The sequence below is a fragment of the Meles meles genome, chromosome 5, assembly GCF_922984935.1.
Source record: "Meles meles chromosome 5, mMelMel3.1 paternal haplotype, whole genome shotgun sequence".
NCBI lineage: Eukaryota > Metazoa > Chordata > Mammalia > Carnivora > Mustelidae > Meles > Meles meles.
Window position 1 is genome coordinate 66,690,261 of NC_060070.1, and position 21,013 is coordinate 66,711,273.

A 21,013-nucleotide genomic window follows, 5' to 3' on the forward strand; every position below is an offset into this window, starting at 1 on the left:
GTTTCTCTCCTTTCCGCTGGACTTGCACTCGGGGTATTCCAGACTGCCGGCTCTGGGAGAAGAGTCCGGGTTCTCCCCCTGTCTCCCCTCCCTGGTAGGCCTCAGGTGCAGGGCAGTGCTGGTCCTCCTGCCAGGTGGGGCCCTGCCTGTGTTCACACAGACTCGGGTGGCAGGGACGCCGCAGGGCTGTGTGACTGAGTGCGGAGTGAGCCGTGCGGCTCCAGCAAGGCCTTCCTTCCTTCATCCAGGGACTCGCAAACACTGTCCCGATTGAAAACCCAGCCCCCCAACAAAGAAGTCTTCTTGCCTTGAGTCCCTGGCCCCATCCCGGGGGGTGCACTGCCGCCGGTGCGGGCCCAGTGGGGCCGGGGTAGAGAGGAGAGGAAGAAGGAGCCTCGCGGCGCGCTGGCCGCCTCCCTCCCTGGGCTCCCGCCCGCTGCGGTGAGTTCCCGACCGGAGCCCGCGGCCGCTGGCGGTGCCAGGCAGTCGTAGAGCCGCTCCCTCTCCTCCTGGACCCGGACAGGTCGGGGTTGTCAGGGCAACTGTGCACAGCGGCATCTCGCCGCTTCCCCTCTGTGCCGTGTGCGGAACAGCCTACCGTGCGGCGGCGGGGGACAAGCCTGGGGACAGGTGCCGCAGGGGGAAGAGCCCGGATCTGACTGCACAGGTTAGGCAGTGGACGGAGGCAGCTGACCCTGCGTGCCTTTCCTAGGGCTTTTCCGGAAGGAGAGTGCGCGTGCGTGTGTGGGGAGCGCGTGTGCAAGCAGCGGGCTCCAGCCAGCCACATGCCCGGGGAGAGTAAGTGGGAGGGGGCGCGGAGGGGAGTTGGGGGGGGCTGCTGCTAGGTGAGGGGGAACTGCAGGGCCTCAGTTGCCAAGTGGCTGGTAGTATCTGTCAGCTGTTTGCACACTGTTTACCCATAGGGGATCTATTACAAGTGCTCAAATGAACTGGCCGCTTAGAAACTAGCAGCTTCCTGGGAGCTGCAATTACATAAGCATATATTTTTAATATAATAATAATTAAAAGAACTAGTAGCCGCGGTATGCCTGGATCTGCTACAGCTATCCGACAAGAGAGACTGAAGAAGACCAGTGCAAGGCCAATTCCCCTTGGTTTATTCACCATTAACGAGGAAGAGGAACAGCAAAAGAATGGAAATTCCAGAAGACCAAAAGGTATGCATTAGCTCTACCCTTTGGTTGGAACCAGCCCTTATTTCCCACACCCTCTGTGGCACATTTACAAACTGTGTGCACATGGTGTGGAGTGCTTGTGACCTCCTAGCAGTTTGCCGGTGGTATTTACACATTCTGTAGAACTGTGGATGCATGAAATGGGGAACAGATTTTGCAGATTTGGTAGCTTTCAGATCAGTTGCCTTTCTGACCCTCGCTGCTTTCTTGGCCTGGAGATCTTTAATTTTCTCATGCTCACTTGAACAGTTACCAATGACACTGTCCTAGCAATAGGAATAGGAGTCGTCCGGGTTTAAACGAACACCTCCCCACCTTGCTTAGGTGCATCGGTGATTTCTGTTTAATAAGGACAGTTTCTCCTCCGAAGGGGATGAGTTAAAGTGACCGAAGAGTGTAGCCTTTCCAAGGGCAGAGGGTCAAGATGTTCCTTTCTTCCTTTTCTATTCGGAAATACTGAGAGCTTGAAGGAGGAGGTAAATAAACACTGAGCGCACCATAGAGGACAAAGCTAGGGAACAGGGAGGGGGGACCATGAGGCTTTCTAACTTGGGTGTTAACTGCTACTGAACATCTCCAGGAGGCTGGCTTGTGCTGGGTGTGGAAAGGAGAGGTCTGGTTCTTGTGCATTTCTTTCATAATGATGACACGGAGCAGCAGCTTTGACTGGCTTCTCAAATCCCTGGGTACTCCATCTTTTAGCATTGTCTCATAGCCACCTCTCCTCCCCCAGGGCTGTAATTTTCGGGATGGCAACATCATGCCTTTAGAAGAAGGGCTTTAAGGCTTGCATTTTAAGTTTTTTCTTGCAACTCCCTTCCCCAAAATATATAAGCTATTCATTGCTTAAGCTGATAGAGTACCAGTTTTGTTGTTTCTATGTGGGGATTAAATTTTAGCTTGCATTCAAACTGTTCTGTCACGGAGATATCAAATTTTCCTCTGTGTGGTACAGAGCAGTAGCATGGCAAAGTAGCAGGCAAACATTTAAACACTGATAGAATAAGACACTGATTGAATAGAATCCAGTGTCTGAAAATGACTGGCTTTCTTTTCCTGGTTCTTGAGTGAATCTTCATTTGCTTTTCTCAAATATAATTGCAACTGTCTACTCTAAATCCGGAAGTATATTTTACTTCACTTTTAAAATACCATATACAGAGAATTTCTAATAACTGGGATCTAAGTAACATAGTTGACTTTAGTTTCACTATCAGACATAGCTTCTGTGTTAGAACCAAATGACTTCAGGAATTTACAGAAGCCACAGATGGAAGCTGATGTAGATGATTGGTTTGTTTCGGTTTTGGTTTTTGTTTTTTGCCCAGGCGTTAGACAATTGAAACAGGGTGTGCTCTTGATGAAAACCCAATACTTTAAATTGTTAGTAGCAGATCATTTGGCCTCTTAGGAAGTGGTAACGTTCTAAATTAATGTGGATCTGTTGAATTGTGCCCACTGTGTATTTTTGGAGATGGTCTTCATTTGCAGCACTTTTCCCTTAGGCATCTTAGAGCAGTAGTTTAGGATAGCTATCTGTTTTCTTCTGAGTAGTTTTCTTGAATTCCTCTCTTTCTCCTGTGTTTTGTTTGTTTTCATTTGCCTTTAGTATTTTATTTAAAGGAGGAAGGCAAGGGGAAGTAGGTGCTTCTAAAAATCTGTTTTTGGCAATCCGTGCAACTTTTTGGATAAGAGAGGCTTAAGAAGGTTCTGATCCTCTACCATTTTTCCTTTTCTGCTTTTCCCTATATCAAGGGGAAAGAGAAGGAAGAGAGGAGGAAAATCTTTTGTTGATAAGGATGTCCAGACTTTCTGTATATCCCCAAATGTCTCTAATTTATGGACACATCTAATAAAATAAACAACCCTGGAAATATCAGTGGTTCTTGATGAATAAGGCTATTGGCTTGGTTCTGAATTTCTCATCAGGTGTGTCTGAGCAATAGGAATGTCCAGTTTCAAATCTAACTTTGTCAGTAGAACAGTGATGGAAATATTCTATGTATCCCCGTCCGGTATGATAACCACTAGCCACATGTAGCTGGGAGCCCTTGAAATATGGCTACTATAACTAAGAAACTGATTTTTAAATTTTAATTGATTTTTTAGTTAAATAGCCACACATGGCAAGTGGTTACCTTCTTAGACAACATAGTTTTAGTCTTATCTCTGTAGACTATCTCTATAGAGCTATCTCTTAGACTATCTCTATAGCTCTATCTCTATAGAGCTGTGATCTGAATTTTTGTCCTCTCTGCATTGTCCAACCTTATGTGTTTCCTGGCGCCAGATATGGTCAGGTCTTGAAATGAATGTAGAGCATAATAAACTGGCTTTATAGACAATTTCAGTTGTCCTTTTCCACATAAATGTTATTGCCTGCTCCGAAAATTATACTTGCTACTCCCTGGTTGCCAACATCATCCGTTGCAGCATAGAATGGACTTTTATTTTTTAAATTATTTCCAAAGCATCATGGCAAGATGACATACAGGTTATCTTTTATGTGTTATTATTAAGATAAGCAATCAGAAACTTTGTTTTCTTTTTTGCCTGCTCTGTGGTCTAATCAGCCAACTGTGTTCAACCTGGTTTTCATGCTTAGTATCTTTATTCTGTCACTACCAGGCATAAAGAAGTTTGCTCTGAATTCAGGAGGTAAATGCTCCTATTCAGGATTACCCTGGGTTAATGACTGGTTGCATCTTTCCAGATACTTTAGTCTTGGGTAGCCATCATAATGAACTCTGTAGGAATGAACATAATGATTACTGTCTGGACTCCCCGTGGTGGCTTCAAAATTGCCTTGATGGGGTGAGACAGTAGTTCGGTTAGCTGGTAGACTGGATCAGTTCTTGAAGGTGAAATTTCTCTCCCTTGTAATCAGTAGAGATGCAGATGTTTTACATGCCTTGCTCTTATCAACGAATAACATTTAGACAGTAATTGGGAGTGATCTGCACTTCTGCTCTTATACCTCTAGAACCCAGGTCTCGGTGTAATGCTGATTTGAGGACTGGTGCAGGAAAGCTTATTTAGGTACTGCAGTGACTCAGTGTCCTTGCTTAGGTTTCAAGGCAAACCTGCCTTATGGTGAGTTTTACTGAGCACAGTGTAATTAATAAGTAAAAACACCTTTTCTCCCTAAACCAACATTTGTTAAATGCTTAGTCCATACAGATTCCTTTGCTGGGACATTATGGAGGTGGTGCAAAGGTAATTGACATGGTTTCTGCTCTCAGAGGTGTCTACCTGTCTAGTGAAGGAGACCACTATGTACAAATAATGCAAGAATATAAACTGACATCGGGGGAAGGGCTGAGAGTATTATGAAAGTATCTATACCTATGTGCCCTCTCTAGACAGTAAGTTTCTCAAGGGCCAAGACTACTCTTCTGTATATGAAATTGCAGAGTGGTTGGAACATTATTGAATGGAGATAAACTCAACATTTAAAAATAATTTGCATAGGCTCTGAAAGTCTTACTAACATAAGAATACTAAGAAATGTTGATCATATTAGGATTGTCCTTCCAAGGCAACCATTTTAATGTTTGGGTGTATCTGATGTTTGGGTGTATCTGATGTTTGGATGTATCTGATAGGTTAATCCTATGACTGTTTACCACATTGCCTTTACCTAAGAGTGTATCAGGGATTCTGCCCTGTTTTGTTGTGTTCCGTTATACTATTTATCATTTTCTTTGGTGGAAAAATAAGACATATGTTTACAAGGTAGTATTAACTGTCCAGTTTGTTAGTATCGAGGTTAATGCCTCCTGCTCATTTTGTTAGCAAATTGCAGATTAGATTGTAAAGAAATTTTCTCCTTGAAATCAGGACACAGTAGTTCTGGGAAGCTGTCTTCTCCTTTTTCCCTGTTCACCTCCCCCTGCCTTTTTTGTTAGAATGGGTTTTTCTGGAGCCTGCAGTAATTTCTTTCTTTTTTTTTTTTTTTGGCTTATGCACTCTAAAGGTAGAATTTCTGCCAGTGAAGGTTTCCAAATGAAATATGATCTACCATTTACCGTTTGTATTCCTATTGGATTAGTGATGATCTAGCAATTATAATGTCCTCTTTATAAGTCCTGAGTCTTTTTTTTTCCTGAAAAGGAGTGTTACATCAAGAAGTGTGAATGCCATTCTAGAATCATTCTCTTTTTCTTCTTTCTTTTCCTCTTTTGTTCTGTAAGACTTGGACTATTGTCTGTTCCCAGTGTCTTTATTTGTGCCATTTCAGGACTAGGCAAAAACTTTTAGCAGTAGAATTCTACAGCTAGTGAGGCAAAAGTATAGTTCAGAATAGCAATAGTATCAAAGATCCCTATTATAAGGAGGAAATCTTAAAGTCAAATTGATTACCTTAAATTTTATTTGCTCAAGAAACCCAAAATGTAATGTTTTATTCAAAGCCTTTATATAAAAACAACAACAGGGGATGCCGAGAACAAGGACCACAACATCTGATGTATGGCTTGCACTCACTGGATTCTCTGTGAACACCTGTTGAGTGAGTGGAATTGTTTCCTAGGCATCCTGTGTTACAGTAGAAATTACTGTAGGTATCACTATACAAGCAGAATGTGATTTAATCTCTCCATAACCAAAATTTTTTTTTATGGTGAGGTACTATATGCATGGGAATTTGCTTGGTCTATAAAACTAAAAGGCTTAAAAATTATGTGTGTGTTTCAAGAGACATAATCAGTAGAGCTAAAAATAGCTGACTGCTCTAACCATAGGAACCAAACACATGTATTTGGTGAAAATCTCTCAGCTGATAAATCTTACATATTATTTATTAGAAGGTGGGATTGAGTATCCTTTTCCACTAACATCAACATATCTCAAGGGGCAACTTTAAATTCAGTTCGTTGTTACTAAAAAATTAGCAGATCATTTGGAGGCACATTAACCGTGTTTTGAGCAGGAACTAATACCTTCACATCAGCAAAGGAAATTTCATTGAGAGAATTCGTCTTAATTCTCAGTTCTTAGCATTTGGAAGAGCCCATTTATGTTGGGCCCTCTATGTATTAAGTTTATGTTCTAGATTTGTTAATTTCCAAAGGCAATTCATACCTCATTATACCTCACATCTGGATACAAAGACCTAAAGGGTACCACAGGTGGACATAAGACATTGTGTTTGAAGTGTTTACTTCAGAGGGCACTGATGAATATTTTTGCTGACTATAAAATGCAGTTCCATTTTCTTCTTTTTTTTTTTAAGTTTTTTTTTTTATTTATTTGGCAGACAGAGATTACAGGTAGTCAGAGAGGCAGGCAGAGAGAGAGGAAGGGAAGCAGGCTCCCTACTGAGCAGAGAACCCGATGCAGGGCTCAATACCAGGACCCTAGGATCACGACCTGAACCGAAGGCAGAGGCTTTAACCCACTGAGCCACCCGCAAGTTCCATTTTCTTAGGCTTTCTTCCCAATGATGATTATTTGAGAACTTTAATAGATTCTGTCCAGATTCCAGAGAATTTACCATTCTGGGTCCAGTGTGGAGTATAAAATAAGAATAGAGCTTAGGCATATTGACCAAAGAAAATTATGTTCACAGTTTCAGGCCTAATAAAGTAGTAGCAAGATCATCTGTGGATTCAGCAGAACCAGTCATCCTAAAACCATCATTGAGAATAACATTATGAAGTTTGGTGTGGTGTGGTGCCTCCTCATAGGGTTACTTACAAGGTCAAGCATCAAGTGTATTTGCTGAGGAGTGATTTGGGAGTCCAGGAGGAAGGTTGGAATCTCTGTGGACCCCTTTTGAAACCCTTCTGAAACAATGTAGCACAAAAATCTAAGTACAAATGCAAAGTCAAGATTGTGGTTATTACCTCTGAGCCCCTGTAGAGAACTATAGACATTCAGAATCTGCTCCTGTCAGCGTTCTTGGTCTATATGGCAGGAAAAGTTTGACCAGATGGACTGTTTATTAGTGGCTACATCCAAGTTTGCCAAGATTATTAGAAATACAGTGTAACTGTGGGGTGAGAGAAGACTGTGTGATGTGATAGAAAAGTTGCCACATGTGAAAGTAAGCAAATTACAGTTCTTAACCTTTCCAAGCTTCAGGCTCTGAGCTGTAAAATGAAATTAATCATACCACACTCACAGGTGGAGGTGAGGATTAGAGATATGATAAGCATTTAGTACACTCTCTGGAAAATATTTGGGGCTCGTTAAATGATATTTATAAAAGGTGGGACATTTGACTATAAATGGCAAATTTTCTGTTAACTCCGACAAACATACTCTTTGTCTGTTCCAGTACATGTCTATTACAGAAAGTTTCCCTAGTCTAATCTCCTGCCTGTTCCCTTAACTAGCTTGTGAGTGAACATTTCCAGGAGGGCTGCCACTTTTCTGAGGCCTTTTTAGTCTCTTGTCCGCAATAGGTATATGTGACTGGCTCCCCGTCCTGTGTTTATTTGTGTGGATCAGATGTGAGATGTCAGGTAGATTACTCATTGCGGTAGGTACCCTGTAATTGTGCCGTGTTAAGGGAAGGAAATAAATTACTATTATGTCAGATCACCTCACTTGTTATTTAAAATACGATTAAGGGAGTGTACCTTTTATTCCTTGGGGTTAATGGAAAACTTCTGGCCTGCCTTAATCAGGGAAAAATAGCCATGATCCTCTGCCTTCTTGGAAACCAATCAAAAGGAATTTTTTCTCAAAATTTCTACTGCTGGAGTTTTTTGTTTTGTTTTTACCTCCTTGTGCACGCACAAATGGAAATGTCCTAGGCTTTAGGGCAGGTTTGTGCCAGGCACTTACATTTGGGGCTACTTGCTTTCTATGGGCCGTTTTTCTTCTCATGCTATTTTCAGCACCAAGATTTCTTGTTCTAAATTTGGTCATTTTCTGTCTTGTCTCTCAATACTTTTATTTCTCTCTGGTGGTCTTGTTTCTCTCACCAGTCAGTCAGCAGTAAGTGCTGCGAACTTTTGATGCAGGCAGCATATTGGATGTTCCGTACTTCTGTTACTAAATATATGTGTTAGCAGGTCTTTGTATCCTGAGGTGGAGCTCTTCCCTCTATCTGGTGTGCGCTGTGGCTGATTCTCCTCCCTCTGCTGTGCTATACCTGGTCACCATCTACTTCTTCAGTTTAAATGTCCTTTCCTCAAGAGTGTCCCCAGATCAGGCTGGACCCCATGTTCTAGGCTTGCCAAGGATCATGTATTTGTCCTTTGTTACTCCAGCCAAATTTTAGATTGTGTTTGCGGAGTACTGTTAAAAAAATCTCTCCAACTCGACTGAACTCTGACAGGGCAGTGAGTGTGAACTTTAGATTCACCCTGTGTCACTACACAGGGCCTCACGTGTAGTTGAGGCTTCCTAAATACTTATTACACAATGACTAACGAGAGATGACACCCCGACACTGTCAGCCAGGGAAAACGAGGAAGCACAGCCAGCGAGGCTATCTGTCCAAACCTTGGGACATTCCAGGGTCCAGGACTACGTTCTGAATCCGTCAAAGGCCTCGAGATACCAGGTCAGCCATCGCCCTGCCACGCAATAGGACAGTGACTTTTGTGTTATAGACCTTTGCCCTCCAGCCCTCATGCAGACAGGACTTGAGGTTAGTTTTCTGTTCAGAGTATGCAGACTCCACAGTGACCGACTTGGACCACATTCCAGGGCCAGAGCATTCCAGAAGCAGCTTCTACCATCATCTTTCCTTGAACTACTGGAGCTCATTATTAAGTGTCCATTTAAGTTTGTGGTATGTTACTCATTACAGCCATGATTGAAGTATTACAAGTATTTACCTCCCTTTGAACAACTGAAATTCACTATTATGACGATAAGATAGAAGTTCTAAGTTGGGGCAGATTACATAAGAAACGAATCCTTGATGACTTACTCCCTCAGAGTGACAGGTAGTGTCTCCCACTGCCGCCGCCTCCTCTGTGGGACGGGAAAGAGCTGCTGCGAGCAGCCATCCAGTGCTTTCCTGGTCATGTTCCCTCTGGACCCCCATCCAGCCCAGCCACGCTCAGAATTTTCCTTTCCTGTCTCTCTTTTATACAACCATCTCTGCATCAGCCTTTTTCTTTTTTTCCCCAAGGCCCAGAAAAACAGGTTCTTTGTAGGTAGACAGTTCCTGGCACCGACCTTTCCGTCAGCAATATGTAAAGATGCAAAGTGGCAACCTCAGTGTTAGGATCCCAGACCTCAGCACTCTGGGTTTTTACCCTGGGCTGACTTTGGGATGATCATATTTTCTTTTTGCGAGTCTCCTACCTCTGATTCTTCTGCGCCACTGCCGTAGTAAATCCTTTCCCTAATCTTTACACAGGGCTTGGTATGCTCTAGCTTCCCCTTACCCATCTAGTGGTTCAGAGTTTTATTATATTCGTGTTAGCCTGAGTCCTGAATGGAACTCCAAACTGACCACTTGGATCAACACTTCAATCATCAATCAGCTTGACATTTTATCACAGTCTAAGTGACTTTGAAATCCTCTCCACTGCCACAAGTTGCGGTGACCTTGACATTTACTCTGATGCTACGTGACCTTCACTTTGACTCCATTTAGGTAGTGTAGATCTGTGTTGGGACTCACTAGCACTCCATCTGCGATCCCGTGAACTTGGAAATTCCCCTGGGCACCCACAGACTTCGGAATCAGCAAACACTGATTTTTTGTGTGTCTGTACCATGAGACAACATGCTAAATCTCACCAACTATGTGAGCTCAACCTCCTGCCTGCACCGTGGGCTCACATCCTCCAAACCCTTCATCCTCTGTATGACCCTTATGCTCCTGAACTCTGTTCTCACAGTTATTAGCACTCTTCCAGCTCACTTGTCCTCTTTTCAAGCCTGGAACTCATGGGTAAACCTTCTCAACAGTGCACTTGGATCAACGCCTGGTCCTTTGCAGGCTCAGAGTATCCCCACATAGCCTTTTCTTTCTTCCTTATGGCTGCCGAGTGTTGCTGCAAAGCGTGCTTGGGTCTGTTCCTTTCTTTCTTTCTTTTTTTCAGATTTTATTTATTTATTTGAGAGAAAACGAGACAAAGTGCACAAGCACGGCAGCAGCAGAGAGAGAGGGAGAACCAGGCTCCCCACTGAGCAGGGAGCCTTACATGATGTGGAACTTGATCCCAGGACCCCAGGATCATGACCTGAGCTGAAGGCAAACGCTTAACCGACTAGGCCCCCTCGGGTGCCCCATCCATTTCACTTTCTTGCTCTCTCCCTGGCAGATGAGCCCTTCTGCTGATGGCCGGTTGTATGAGTCAAACACATGGAAGGCGATATTCACTGTGAGTTTCATCCCCTCCACCTAACTCTTAACAGCTGACTTTTCTGCCACTTGGCTGTGAACATGAGGATGTATTAAATTAACATTATTCTCACTAAAATGGTACAATGCAAGAGAGGAATGAAGAACTTCTGTTTTCATTTGATGTGAAGAAGGAAGAAGGCAACATGTAAAAGGACTATTGGCCACCGACACTGGATTTTAACTAAATCCTGAGTGTCGGGGGAGGACTATGCTTGTGTGACAGTGACAGGCTTTTTGATGAAACATCATAGATGAAAGCAAAGCAAATAGAATGCTCCAAGCCCCATCTGAGAATTTGCTGTGGATCATTACCCTACTGATGCTTCTTGAGGGGGGTCTATACAATTACTGATCTGTGTTATTCAGGAGCACAGGGTTAAAGAGGGAGTTCACACTACTTTAGGTGATGTGTTAAAAAAGCACAACTTCCATTCAGGAGTTTTGGTGTTTCTTGAATTCCTTTCTTCTGACGGTACTGTCACAGTCATTCGAGTGGAGGCCGACTTCATCATTCCCATCATTCCCATTTGATTCCCCCACCCCGCCCCAAGATTAATGACTTTTTATTTTTATTTTTTATTTATTTTAAGATTAATGCCTTTTTAATGACTCTAGGTAACAGCAAATTTTTTGACTGATTATGTAGCTATTTATGTTGTCCTCTAGCCTATTTTATCTTAAAACTTTACTGCAACATTTTAGTGTGAAAGTTAAACAGAGGAAAACAGAAAAAAGAAAACCATCCTGGGTGCAACAGGTGGTTCATCCCTGATGAGCTTAGCATGACCTGCTTCCTCCCCGTGGCCCTGAGATGTCAGGTTCACTCTTCTAAGATGATGATGGAAAGACAGCAGGCATCACTGAATGAGGCGTCAGCGGCCACACTGGACCCTCGATACTCGGACAGTTAGGGTGGCAGAATGTGTGGGTACCAAAATTCAGAATATACTGGATCTCTTAATTAACAGATTGAGAAAAATAGGTCTCCTTTTCCGATGAAGACCTCCTTCTCAGAATCACAGGGATGCTTCAGGACTTCTAATGACGTGACAGGTCTCTGACAGTATAGTCTCTGGGGGAGAACAGATTTTCTGGCTGGTAAAACAAGCAAGGCAGGTTTGAATGTCATAGAAGTATCTCTGAAATTTAAAATTGGGGACTGTATGTGAAAGTAGATGTTGAATCGAGGTTGTTCCCATCTGCACAGGGCTGTGGTCTCTTGGAGACAGTATGTGGAGGGATTAATAACTTGGAACTAGGAGGTGGCGAAACCGACTCCAGCTTTATGCTTCAGGCACTCTGCTTGATACTTCATTCTGTGCCCACTCGGTTCATCTCTAACCAGGGATGATAGCATCACCTGTCTCAGAGGGCTAAGGATTAGGTGGGGGGGTACATAAAGCATGCTTCTAACTGTGCTGGGCACTAATGAGCTAGTGTGTAAGTGATCCCGAATGTTATTTGGAAAGGTTTTGCAATTCGATAGCTTAATTGTAATAGTTCTAAGAGCCCAGCATTGCTGCTAAGACTTCTAAATTTTAGGAGACTTAAAACCAGTTGAAAGATGCACTTGCTTTATGAGAATTCAATAATTAAAGACTATTTTTCTTCTACTTCTAATTTTTTTTTCCTTTTAAGATTTCGTTTATTTGTTTGAGAGAGAGAGCAGGGGGAGGGGCAGAGGGAGAAGAAGGGGGGCAGAGAGAGAAGCAGGGAGGAGGGGTAGAGGGAGAAGCAGGGAGGAGGAGTAGAGGGAGAAGCAGGCTCCCTGCTCAGTGGGGAGCCGGATCAGGCTGAATCCCAGGACCCCAATATCAGGACTTGAGCCAAAGGCAGATGCTTAGCTGACTGAGCCACCCCATACCTCTAACTTTTTTAACCTGAAAATAATCTCAGATGCCTAGTGATTGTATAACTATAGAAAATATTTCTAATGAACTCCTTTTCCTAGACAATTACTTTCATAACAGTATTGCAAGGCACTTTCTATTGGCCACACAAAAATAGAGACACTGAAGTGTGTTTGAAATGTGTCATTGTGTTCCTAAGTAGTATTCAGGAAGCTACGACTTCATGGCTTGATAACACAGTTCCTTTGCACCTTGCACTTTGTTGTAAGGTTGTATAATTTTCTCGGTCCACTATTTTTTTCATTTGTTTTGGCTTTTAACAGAAGACTATAACTTATCATATTTTGAAAGTTGTGATTTTTAAGAAAAAAAGTTTAGAAAACAGCTAACATAATAAATCTCTGTATGTCGGATGCCTGGGTGGCTCAGTCGGTTGAGCAGCTGTCTTCTGTTCAGGTTAGGATCCTAGGATTCTGGGATCAAGTCCCGCATCCTGCTCCTTGCTCAGCAGGGAGTCTGCTTCTCCTTTTCTTGCTTTTACGCCCTCTCTCTGTGTCTCTCTGACAAATAAATAAAATCTTTAAAAAATAAAATTTAAATTAAAAAAATACCCATATGCCTGGGAGCTAGACCAAGAATTTTATATTAAAGTACATAATATTTATGGGGAATATAAATAAAAATATTATGGCTAATGTTACAGTTTTTATATATCCTTCCATGGTCTTTCTTCTTTCATCCCTTCCTATCGCCCCACCTTTCCTCTTCCCAGGGAGGTAACATGTACTCTTCCTGTCTGTTTCTTTACTTTTACTACATGGAGATATCTTTAAATAATCTGTGTGTTTAAATTCCTATAAATTATGTATTAATATATCAATCTGCCAGTTTGCACTTTTCCCTCAAGTTTGGAAATACCAGTGCAAAGTGATCACCATAGTCTGTTTTAACTGCTGTGTAGAATGTTATAATAGGACTTTACCACAGTTTAATTCTTCAGTGTGACTTTCCCAGTTTACTTACTATTTTCCAGTGGAGGGACAGAGGCATTGATTAATTTGTTCGTTTAGTCCTGTTGCGACTACAGATCATGCTCCAGTAACCGTTAGTACATCTCTTCTTGGATGTACGCAGGTTTCTCTGGTATATTCCTAGAACTAGTGTGTGCATTCTCATGTGCTAAGTTGCTTTTCCAAAATCATTTTATCAGCAGAGTCCCACCTACACTGTATGAAGCTCCACATTTCCCCATATCCTTACACTGGATTTAGTAAGACACTTTGATTTTTGCCAGTGGGACTGTTATGAATTGGCATTTGGTTTTAATTAGCGACATTGGACATTAGCTAATGTAGTGTTTTGTTTTGTGTTAATCATGGGAACACCAGCATTGTTTGGTGTTTTTCCCCGTAGAGGAGGGGACGAAAACTGCTGCATCCGGTTTAAAGCTCATTGTTCTTGGCAGGTATACGGAATCACTGAGGGAAGAAACAGGTGGTGCCACCACCATGCAGAACTGAGGGGAAGGCAGTTATCTTCTCCACTGACATAGTGGCCAGGCATTAGAGCCAGGTTTCAGATTCCCCTTTTCAAATAGTGCATCTAGTTTCTGGGCCTGAGCCTTTTGTTTTTCTCTTATTAGTACTTCTGGTCATTCACCATCATTCCTATTAGGGGACCAGAGGAAAAGCAAAATATAAAAGTTAGGTTGATCTTCCTGACCAAACTAACTATAATAAGGTTTCTTTTAGGTTGAAGAATGTAAGCGGAGAGGAGGGGGGAGGTAGTGTTTGGGGAAGATTTCTGGGGAGAGCATGTGTTGAAGACATTGCTTAAAATCAGATTTGGTACTTATTTGTGGTTTTCCATTATTCACGCAATCCTTGGGCCTGATTAGCATTTGTAAAGCCTAAACTCTGCAAATGCAAGGCATTAACATGAATAATTGAAAGGTAGAGAGTTAGCTATAGTGACTGTGGGTATTCTTCTATTATGGTGGGGGCTATTTTAGCAACAAGAGGAAGCTTAGACTTGTAGACTGCTAGTCTGAAGACTTGGGTTATGCTCTCACTCAGCCACTCGACATGATATATTGTACGGTTGCCTTATTTTCCTGGAGAAAGAAAGTTACTTTGCAGGGGGCAGGGGATGGAAATCTGTATTCTGTGCTCTCGATCGATCTCAATTATAAATCTGAATTTCAATCTGAATTTCTGGGAGGAGAGCTGTGCATAGTATAATCATACCTTGTTCAAAATTACCTTGGTCTTTGCCACAACTCGTGGATTCTGGACCTGTAGTCCCCACAAAGCGATCCTCCCAAACTTGGGGCATTTTCCCAAGGAATGTCTGGCCACCTGCACTGGCACCACCTTCCTTGCTGGTGCTGTGCCCTGCAGCGCCGCACCACTGAAGCAGTGGGGTTATGTTTCCCAAATTGGTGTTCTGCAGATCATTCCTCCTGCAGGGTGATTCTAACTCAGATCAACTTAGGAAATCTATTTCTATACTATAGGACTTGTAAGGACATTTAATATGCTGTTATGAATTAGACTTATTTGACCTGGAATAATTTCGTATGGGGTGTATGTGTGTCTACTTCACAGAGAGCCCAGTCGAGGAAACTCTGTAGTGTTTGTGTGTTTGCATGCATGCAAAGCATCACTTAGGAAAGTCTTCATTTGGCACCATATGGTGCCAGAGCTGCGAGCCAGTCTGTTGTAAATGGATGATTTAGATTTCCAAAGAATGGCTTCTGGTCAATTCTTTGACAAGCCCTGGTGTGTATGAACTTCTCTTAAAGTCAAACTTGGATGCTTGCTACATAACAGAAGTCTATAAACCTAGCTTGGCTGCTGATGACAAAATGCACAAAAAGGCATCTCAACCTTTTCTGGTTCTTGCTGTGGAAGTGGGAGGCAGATACTACTTCGTTGAGTGCCAGACTCTGGTCCATGAAGCCATGGCTGCCTCTGAGTTCATGGGAAGGGTCTTTCTTTCTTCTGCTGCCTCAGGCAGATGCCGTGATCCTCCCTTCCTTCTGATGTTCCAGTGAGTAAGGAAGAGAAAACTCATGATAGAAACTTAACTGTTTCCTCAAGATCCTTATCTGAGAGCTGCATGTGAGCAAGTCATGATGGATCTGTTTATTTTCTGAACTCTGGAAGCATGAAAGTTAAGTCATGCTCTGACTTAACTGTGGTTTGATGGTTCTGTAACTTGCTTGACATGTATCTAACACGTTTGGGCAGAGAATTTGGATAAGTAACTGGGATAAAATAAATGATATGTAAGATTAAAGAGAAAGGAATGGAAAGGAAGATCTGAAAATATTGCTATTTCCAGCTTTGTGTAGTATTGGGTTAGTAGCAGAAACGAGAACCAGTGCTGTGAATGGAGCATTTACCACGTGAGGCCCTGCAGGGACCTTTTCAACATGTTCCCATTTAACTCTCAATTCCATGTTACACAAATAGAATGCTGAAGTTCCCGGGTGAAGTGACTGGCCCAAAATAACACAGCTGGTAAGTGGTGGCCCAGCATTCAGACCCCTCTGTCAGGCTCCAAGTCACCTGCTTACTCTACTTGCTGTGATTGAACAGAAGTGCAAGGGAAGGGAGTCCTTCTGACCCCCATCCTTCAGAGTTCACAATGAGGAAACTGAGACTTGGAGGAATTGGTTGAAAGTCATTGTTTTCCTTCAGGCACTGAATTCCTGTGACTTAAATGAAGTGTCAGTTACAGTAAACTATTTCAACATGCAAAACAATAAAGAAAATTTTTAGTTTATCAGGTCTGCCTTGGTTATTTTCTTCACTCAGTATAAAAGCAGCATGTGATGATTTTTTAACACGTTTGCAAAGTACAAAATACGAATTAGAAAGAGATGAAAAATTAGGGTGCCTGGCAGTCTCTCAGTTGGAAGAGCAGGTGACTTTTTTTTTTTTAAGGATTTTTTTTTTAAATATTTTATTTACTTGACAGAGAGAAATCACAACTAGGCAGAGAGGCAGGCAGAGAGAGAGGAGGAAGCAGGCTCCCTCGGAGCAGAGAGCCCGATGCGGGGCTCGATGCGGGGCTCGATGCGGGGCTCGATGCCGGGCTCGATGCCGGGCTCGATGCCGGGCTCGATGCCGGGCTCGATCCCAGGACCCTGGGATCATGACCTGAGCCAAAGGCAGAGGCTTTAACCCACTGAGCCACCCAGGCGCCCCGAGCAGGTGACTCTAGATCTCGGGTTGTGAGGGGTCATGAGTTTGAGCCCCATGTTGGGTGTACAGATCACCAAAAAAAAAAAAAAAAAAGTTTAAAAAAGGCTAAAAATCACAATGATCATTCTGAGAAAAGTCATTAACATTTGGATGTATTTTTCTCCCATGTCTTTTTTTTTTTCCCCTGGGTTTTTTTTTTTTTTTCCTACTTTGGAAAGTAGATGTTCCACTTAAAAATCTATCAGTGGTCACACTACATAAGATTTTTTTCCCCCAAAATACTCTTAAGCTTAAGTCACTAGATAGTGCTGGAAAATGATTCTCTTCTAGTATATAAAAAAATGAGCTTATGTTCTTCTTAAAACAACTTGGGGAAATGTTTAAGATTGGAGTATGTGGTTGCTTATAAATCACAGCAGATTTTGGAACACCTGCTTTTTAAGAATCTGTTAAAATTGGAAGTTTACTTTTTGCCAATTCAGATCCCTCTGAGAGCCAGCTAGAAGTGCTACTTTGGTGTATAACCAGGAGCACAACACTTTGCTATTTTAGCATTCCTATTCTTAAGGAAAGGTAACATCTTTAACATTACTGAAAAACCTAGAAAGAATTTAATTAGTTCCAAAGAGATCAGTGAAAGGACTTTTACTAAACTTGGCTACAGTGAGACAGATCCTCCTTACCTGTGCAAATGCACTTAAATGCTAGGATTAACAGTATGTTCCATAAAGAAGGAATGGAAAAGGAAAATTCCATTGAAGGAAACAATGTAGAGATTGGGAGCAATAGATTTCTTGGCCTGGTATGCCAATGAAAACTGGAATTTGGAACTTTTATCAGAATAATTTTTAAATAATAACTGCCAATAAACCCCACATTCTTTTTTTTTTTAAGATTTTTTTATTTATTTGACAGAGAAAGACACAGCGAAAGAGGGAATACAAGTAGAGGGAGTCAGAGAGGGAGAAGCAGGCTCCCCGTTGAGCAAGGAGTCCCATACAGGACTCCATTCCAGGACCCAGGGATAATGACCTGAGCCAAAGGCAGCTGCTTAATGACTGAGCCACCCAGGTGCCCTAGAATCCACATTCTTAAACATTACTCATGGTATTTTGCAACATTAGCCATATTATATAGGTGTTATTGGTTTAGGGTTGGTCTTTTTTTTTCCCCCTTCCCTTTGGGTTATATTCATGACATTCTTGCAACTGTATCTCATGCGCTTCCTTCTTGTAAACTCTTGGCAAGATCCCCGTCAGAGTTCTTTGGGTAAGACATTGGCTTATAGTGGTCACTGTATGCTTCTGGACTTGCAGTTTGGCTGTAGGCTACAATTAAAAAAAAAAAAATAACAACAACTGAGCCTGTCTTTGGAGGATTCTTTAATCTTTGAATGTTTTACCTTTTAAGCTTCAACCCAGTTTTAACCACTCGCTAGACTGTAGGCCCTGAAAACAGTTCCGTAGGAGTGAATCTGTCCTTTTCTACCACTGCCCTTTCTCTATAGAGCAAAACAAAATCAATAACCACAAAGGTAGATATCTTGTGTTCAGTGCACAGAATGACCTCAAGGTTATCTTCCCTTTTCCTACTCATAACAAAGTAGGGCAAGTCTGTCATGCAGTTGTTCGCCCCCCCCCCCCCAGTAGAAGAGCCAAGTTCTTTTTCTTCCCCCAAACTGGAGGAACCTGTCAGGTTGGAGGTGGCCTCTGCTACCTTGACCTTGCTCGCCCTCCACTTTTTTTGTTGGTAAGTTTGAATAGCAGCCTACTGATCATGTCTCAGAATTTTCTGATAAAGGTTAGAGTGTATTTGCTAAATCAAGGAAACCCGCAGCTGGTACTGAGTTCTTCTAAGAAGTATATCTCAGGGATGCATCAGAGGTTGGCAGACTACAGAGGACAGCCTGCAGGCGGGTCTGACTCTGGGCTGTTTCTGTACCAAGAGTTAAGAACAGTGACTGATTGATTGATTGATTGATTTTATGGCAAAATATACGTGACATAAAATTTGCAATGTTAACCATCAGCTGTACAGTTCAGTGGCACTGAGCATATTCACAGTTTTGGTTTTTTGGTGTTTTTTTTTAAATATATCTTAAATAGTTATACAAACAAAACACAAAGAATATGTGACTTACTTCTGTGGCCTGAAAGCCTAAATATTTCCTGCTTGGCCTTTTATAGAGAATGTTTTATGGAGAATGTTTTATAGAGAATGTTTGACCCCTGCTGCTTCAGTCTTTCTCTGTAGGGAAGGTGAACGTAAGGAAGAACGTAAGGAAGATCAAGATCACGGGAGTCCGCTATACGGTTGGAGAGCCCTGACTTCACTTCCGGCTCTGCCACGATTATTGGGGGGCGATGAGGCAGGTCACATGACTCCAGGCCTCGCTTTTCTCAAGCCCTGCAAAGCGGTGATGATAACAGTTACGACCTTCTAGGCCGCTCTCCTAATTAAATGGAATACCTGAGAGGCACATGGTCAGTTAGAATACTCAAACAGTAAAGGAGGGACCTATCCCTGACACGCCCAAATGAGGCTCGTGGGCTCTTCCTCCTCTGAGGTGAAGGACTCTCCGAGCCTATGAGCTGCTGGCCGTCTTGCTGCCAGCGGGAGGAAGGGCCAGCGTGAGGGCTAAGCCAGCTCAAAGAGGAGACCAGAACTTTAAAAAAAAAGAAGAAGAAGAAGAAGAAGAAGAAGAAGTGAGAAATGGAACGACCATCCTATATCCTGGGATCAGACTGATGCCCTTCTATCCCATTCAGGGACCTGCCTCTCACATAAATCCACCTTGGCTGAGTTTGCTCAAGCTTATAGTGCGGAGTGTTAGGTATTAGTCTGCTGAGGCTGCCATTGCAAAACACCACAGACTGGGTGGCTTAAAGAACAAATTTATTTCCTCTCAGTTCTGGAGGCTATGTGTACAAGATGCAGGGGTCAACAGGGTTGATGTCTTCCAAGGCCTCTCTCCTTGACTTGTAGGCAAACCTGCTCTGACCTCACAGGGCCTTCCCTCCAGGCCTTCATCTTAATCTCTTTATAGGGACACCTACCAGTCAGATTGGGGCCCACCCTCATGACCTCACTTCACCTTAATGACTTCTTTAGAGGCTCTGTCTCCAAATATGGTAATGTCCTAAGGTGCTGGGGATAGGAAGCTCAAATACGAATTTGCAGGGGGGAGGGACACACTTCAGCCCATAGCATGTTCCAGTTTTTATAGTATTCTCAGTGTATTAACTACTCTTGAAAATATGATGGTAAGGAGAATGGGAGTAACTTGTTTGGCTCATGAGACAGTCAGAGCCCGAAGGGGCAGGGCTGGTCCCATACATCCAGGGAGGGTTGAAGTGGCTGTGGGGGATGGGATGGGGTGGGGCTAGATGGCCACTGCAACCTCCAGCAGAGGACTCCTTCTTGTCTGCCAGCTTTTTAGCTGCTGCTGTTCTCTAGAAGTATAAGCTATTTTCAGAAGATAACTTTGGACTGTATCTTCATTGTAAGATTCCTGAGTAATTAGCAATGTATTTTGAAGTGGTTTTTTTTTTAACCCACAATTTGCTATGTCATTTTTTTTAGTGAATTTTGAGTAGAATTTCAAGTCCAGGAACACTCTCAGAAGGTCCTCTGTATTTTTGAGCCTCCAGAAGATAGGACATTAACCCCAGCCCCGAGGGTAGCTTACCACACCCAGAAGTCTCCCTACCTTCTAGTGTAGCATCATCACCTTGCAGTCAAGCTGGCATTTCATGTCCAAGGGAAGAGCCTGAGGGCTGAAGACTTCAGGCCACGCCTAAAGGAAATACAGCTTCTCAACAGAACACTGGCATTCAAATTCTGCTAAATATTACTATGGCAGTTAACTACTGCCAGGCGCTCCACTCCAAAACTTACAGCTTAGAACAGCATTTTACTATTTCTAATGATTCTGTGGGTCGGCTTGGTAGTTCTGCTGTTTTGCCTGGGCTCACTTGTGGGCTACACTGAACTGGAGGGCCATTTGCAGGGGGAGGTCCTTGATGGCCTCTCACTTGACTACCAGTTCATGATGGCTGTCCACCGGGGCACCTGAGTTCCCCTCCATGTGGCCTCTCATCCTCTAATAGGCTTGGCCTGTGCAGTGATCTCGGGGAAGCATCCCAGGCGAGCGGAAGCTGACGTTTCAGGGCCTCTTGTGGCCTCACCTCGGGAGTCACACAAAGTCACTTCTGCCATATACAGAGCATGGTCAAAGCATGTCACGAGGCCAGCTCAGATTCAGGAAGTAGGGAAAGAGCCCCTACCTCCCGGTGTGAGGAGCAGCAAGTCACTGCAAAGGAGCCTGGACACAGGCACTGCTCACCAGGGGCTATTGTTATAACCAGCTGCCACAGCTGCTAATAATGTTTGTTGACACTCCCTACCCCACCCCACCGCAAGGCATCTGTGCGTGAT

General features: G+C 43.1%; 1 protein-coding gene across 12 annotated transcripts in view; it reads left to right on the forward strand.

The window, feature by feature from the left end:
* Positions 1–21,013, forward strand: part of MAP7 (microtubule associated protein 7) — a 167,813-nt gene that overhangs the window by 22,192 nt on the left and 124,608 nt on the right. Inside the window, exon 1 of one of the 12 annotated variants that reach the window (XM_046004616.1) lies at positions 915–1,178. The exons of 7 other annotated variants lie outside the window; for them this stretch is intronic. In XM_046004616.1, coding sequence (XP_045860572.1) covers positions 1,046–1,178 — 133 coding nt within the window. In that variant the 5' untranslated portion in view covers positions 915–1,045. Of the gene's footprint in view, positions 1–914; positions 1,179–10,429; positions 10,493–21,013 lie in introns of those variants that run through there. 4 more of the 12 variants (XM_046004612.1, XM_046004618.1, XM_046004614.1 and 1 more) reach the window with 4 other exon arrangements.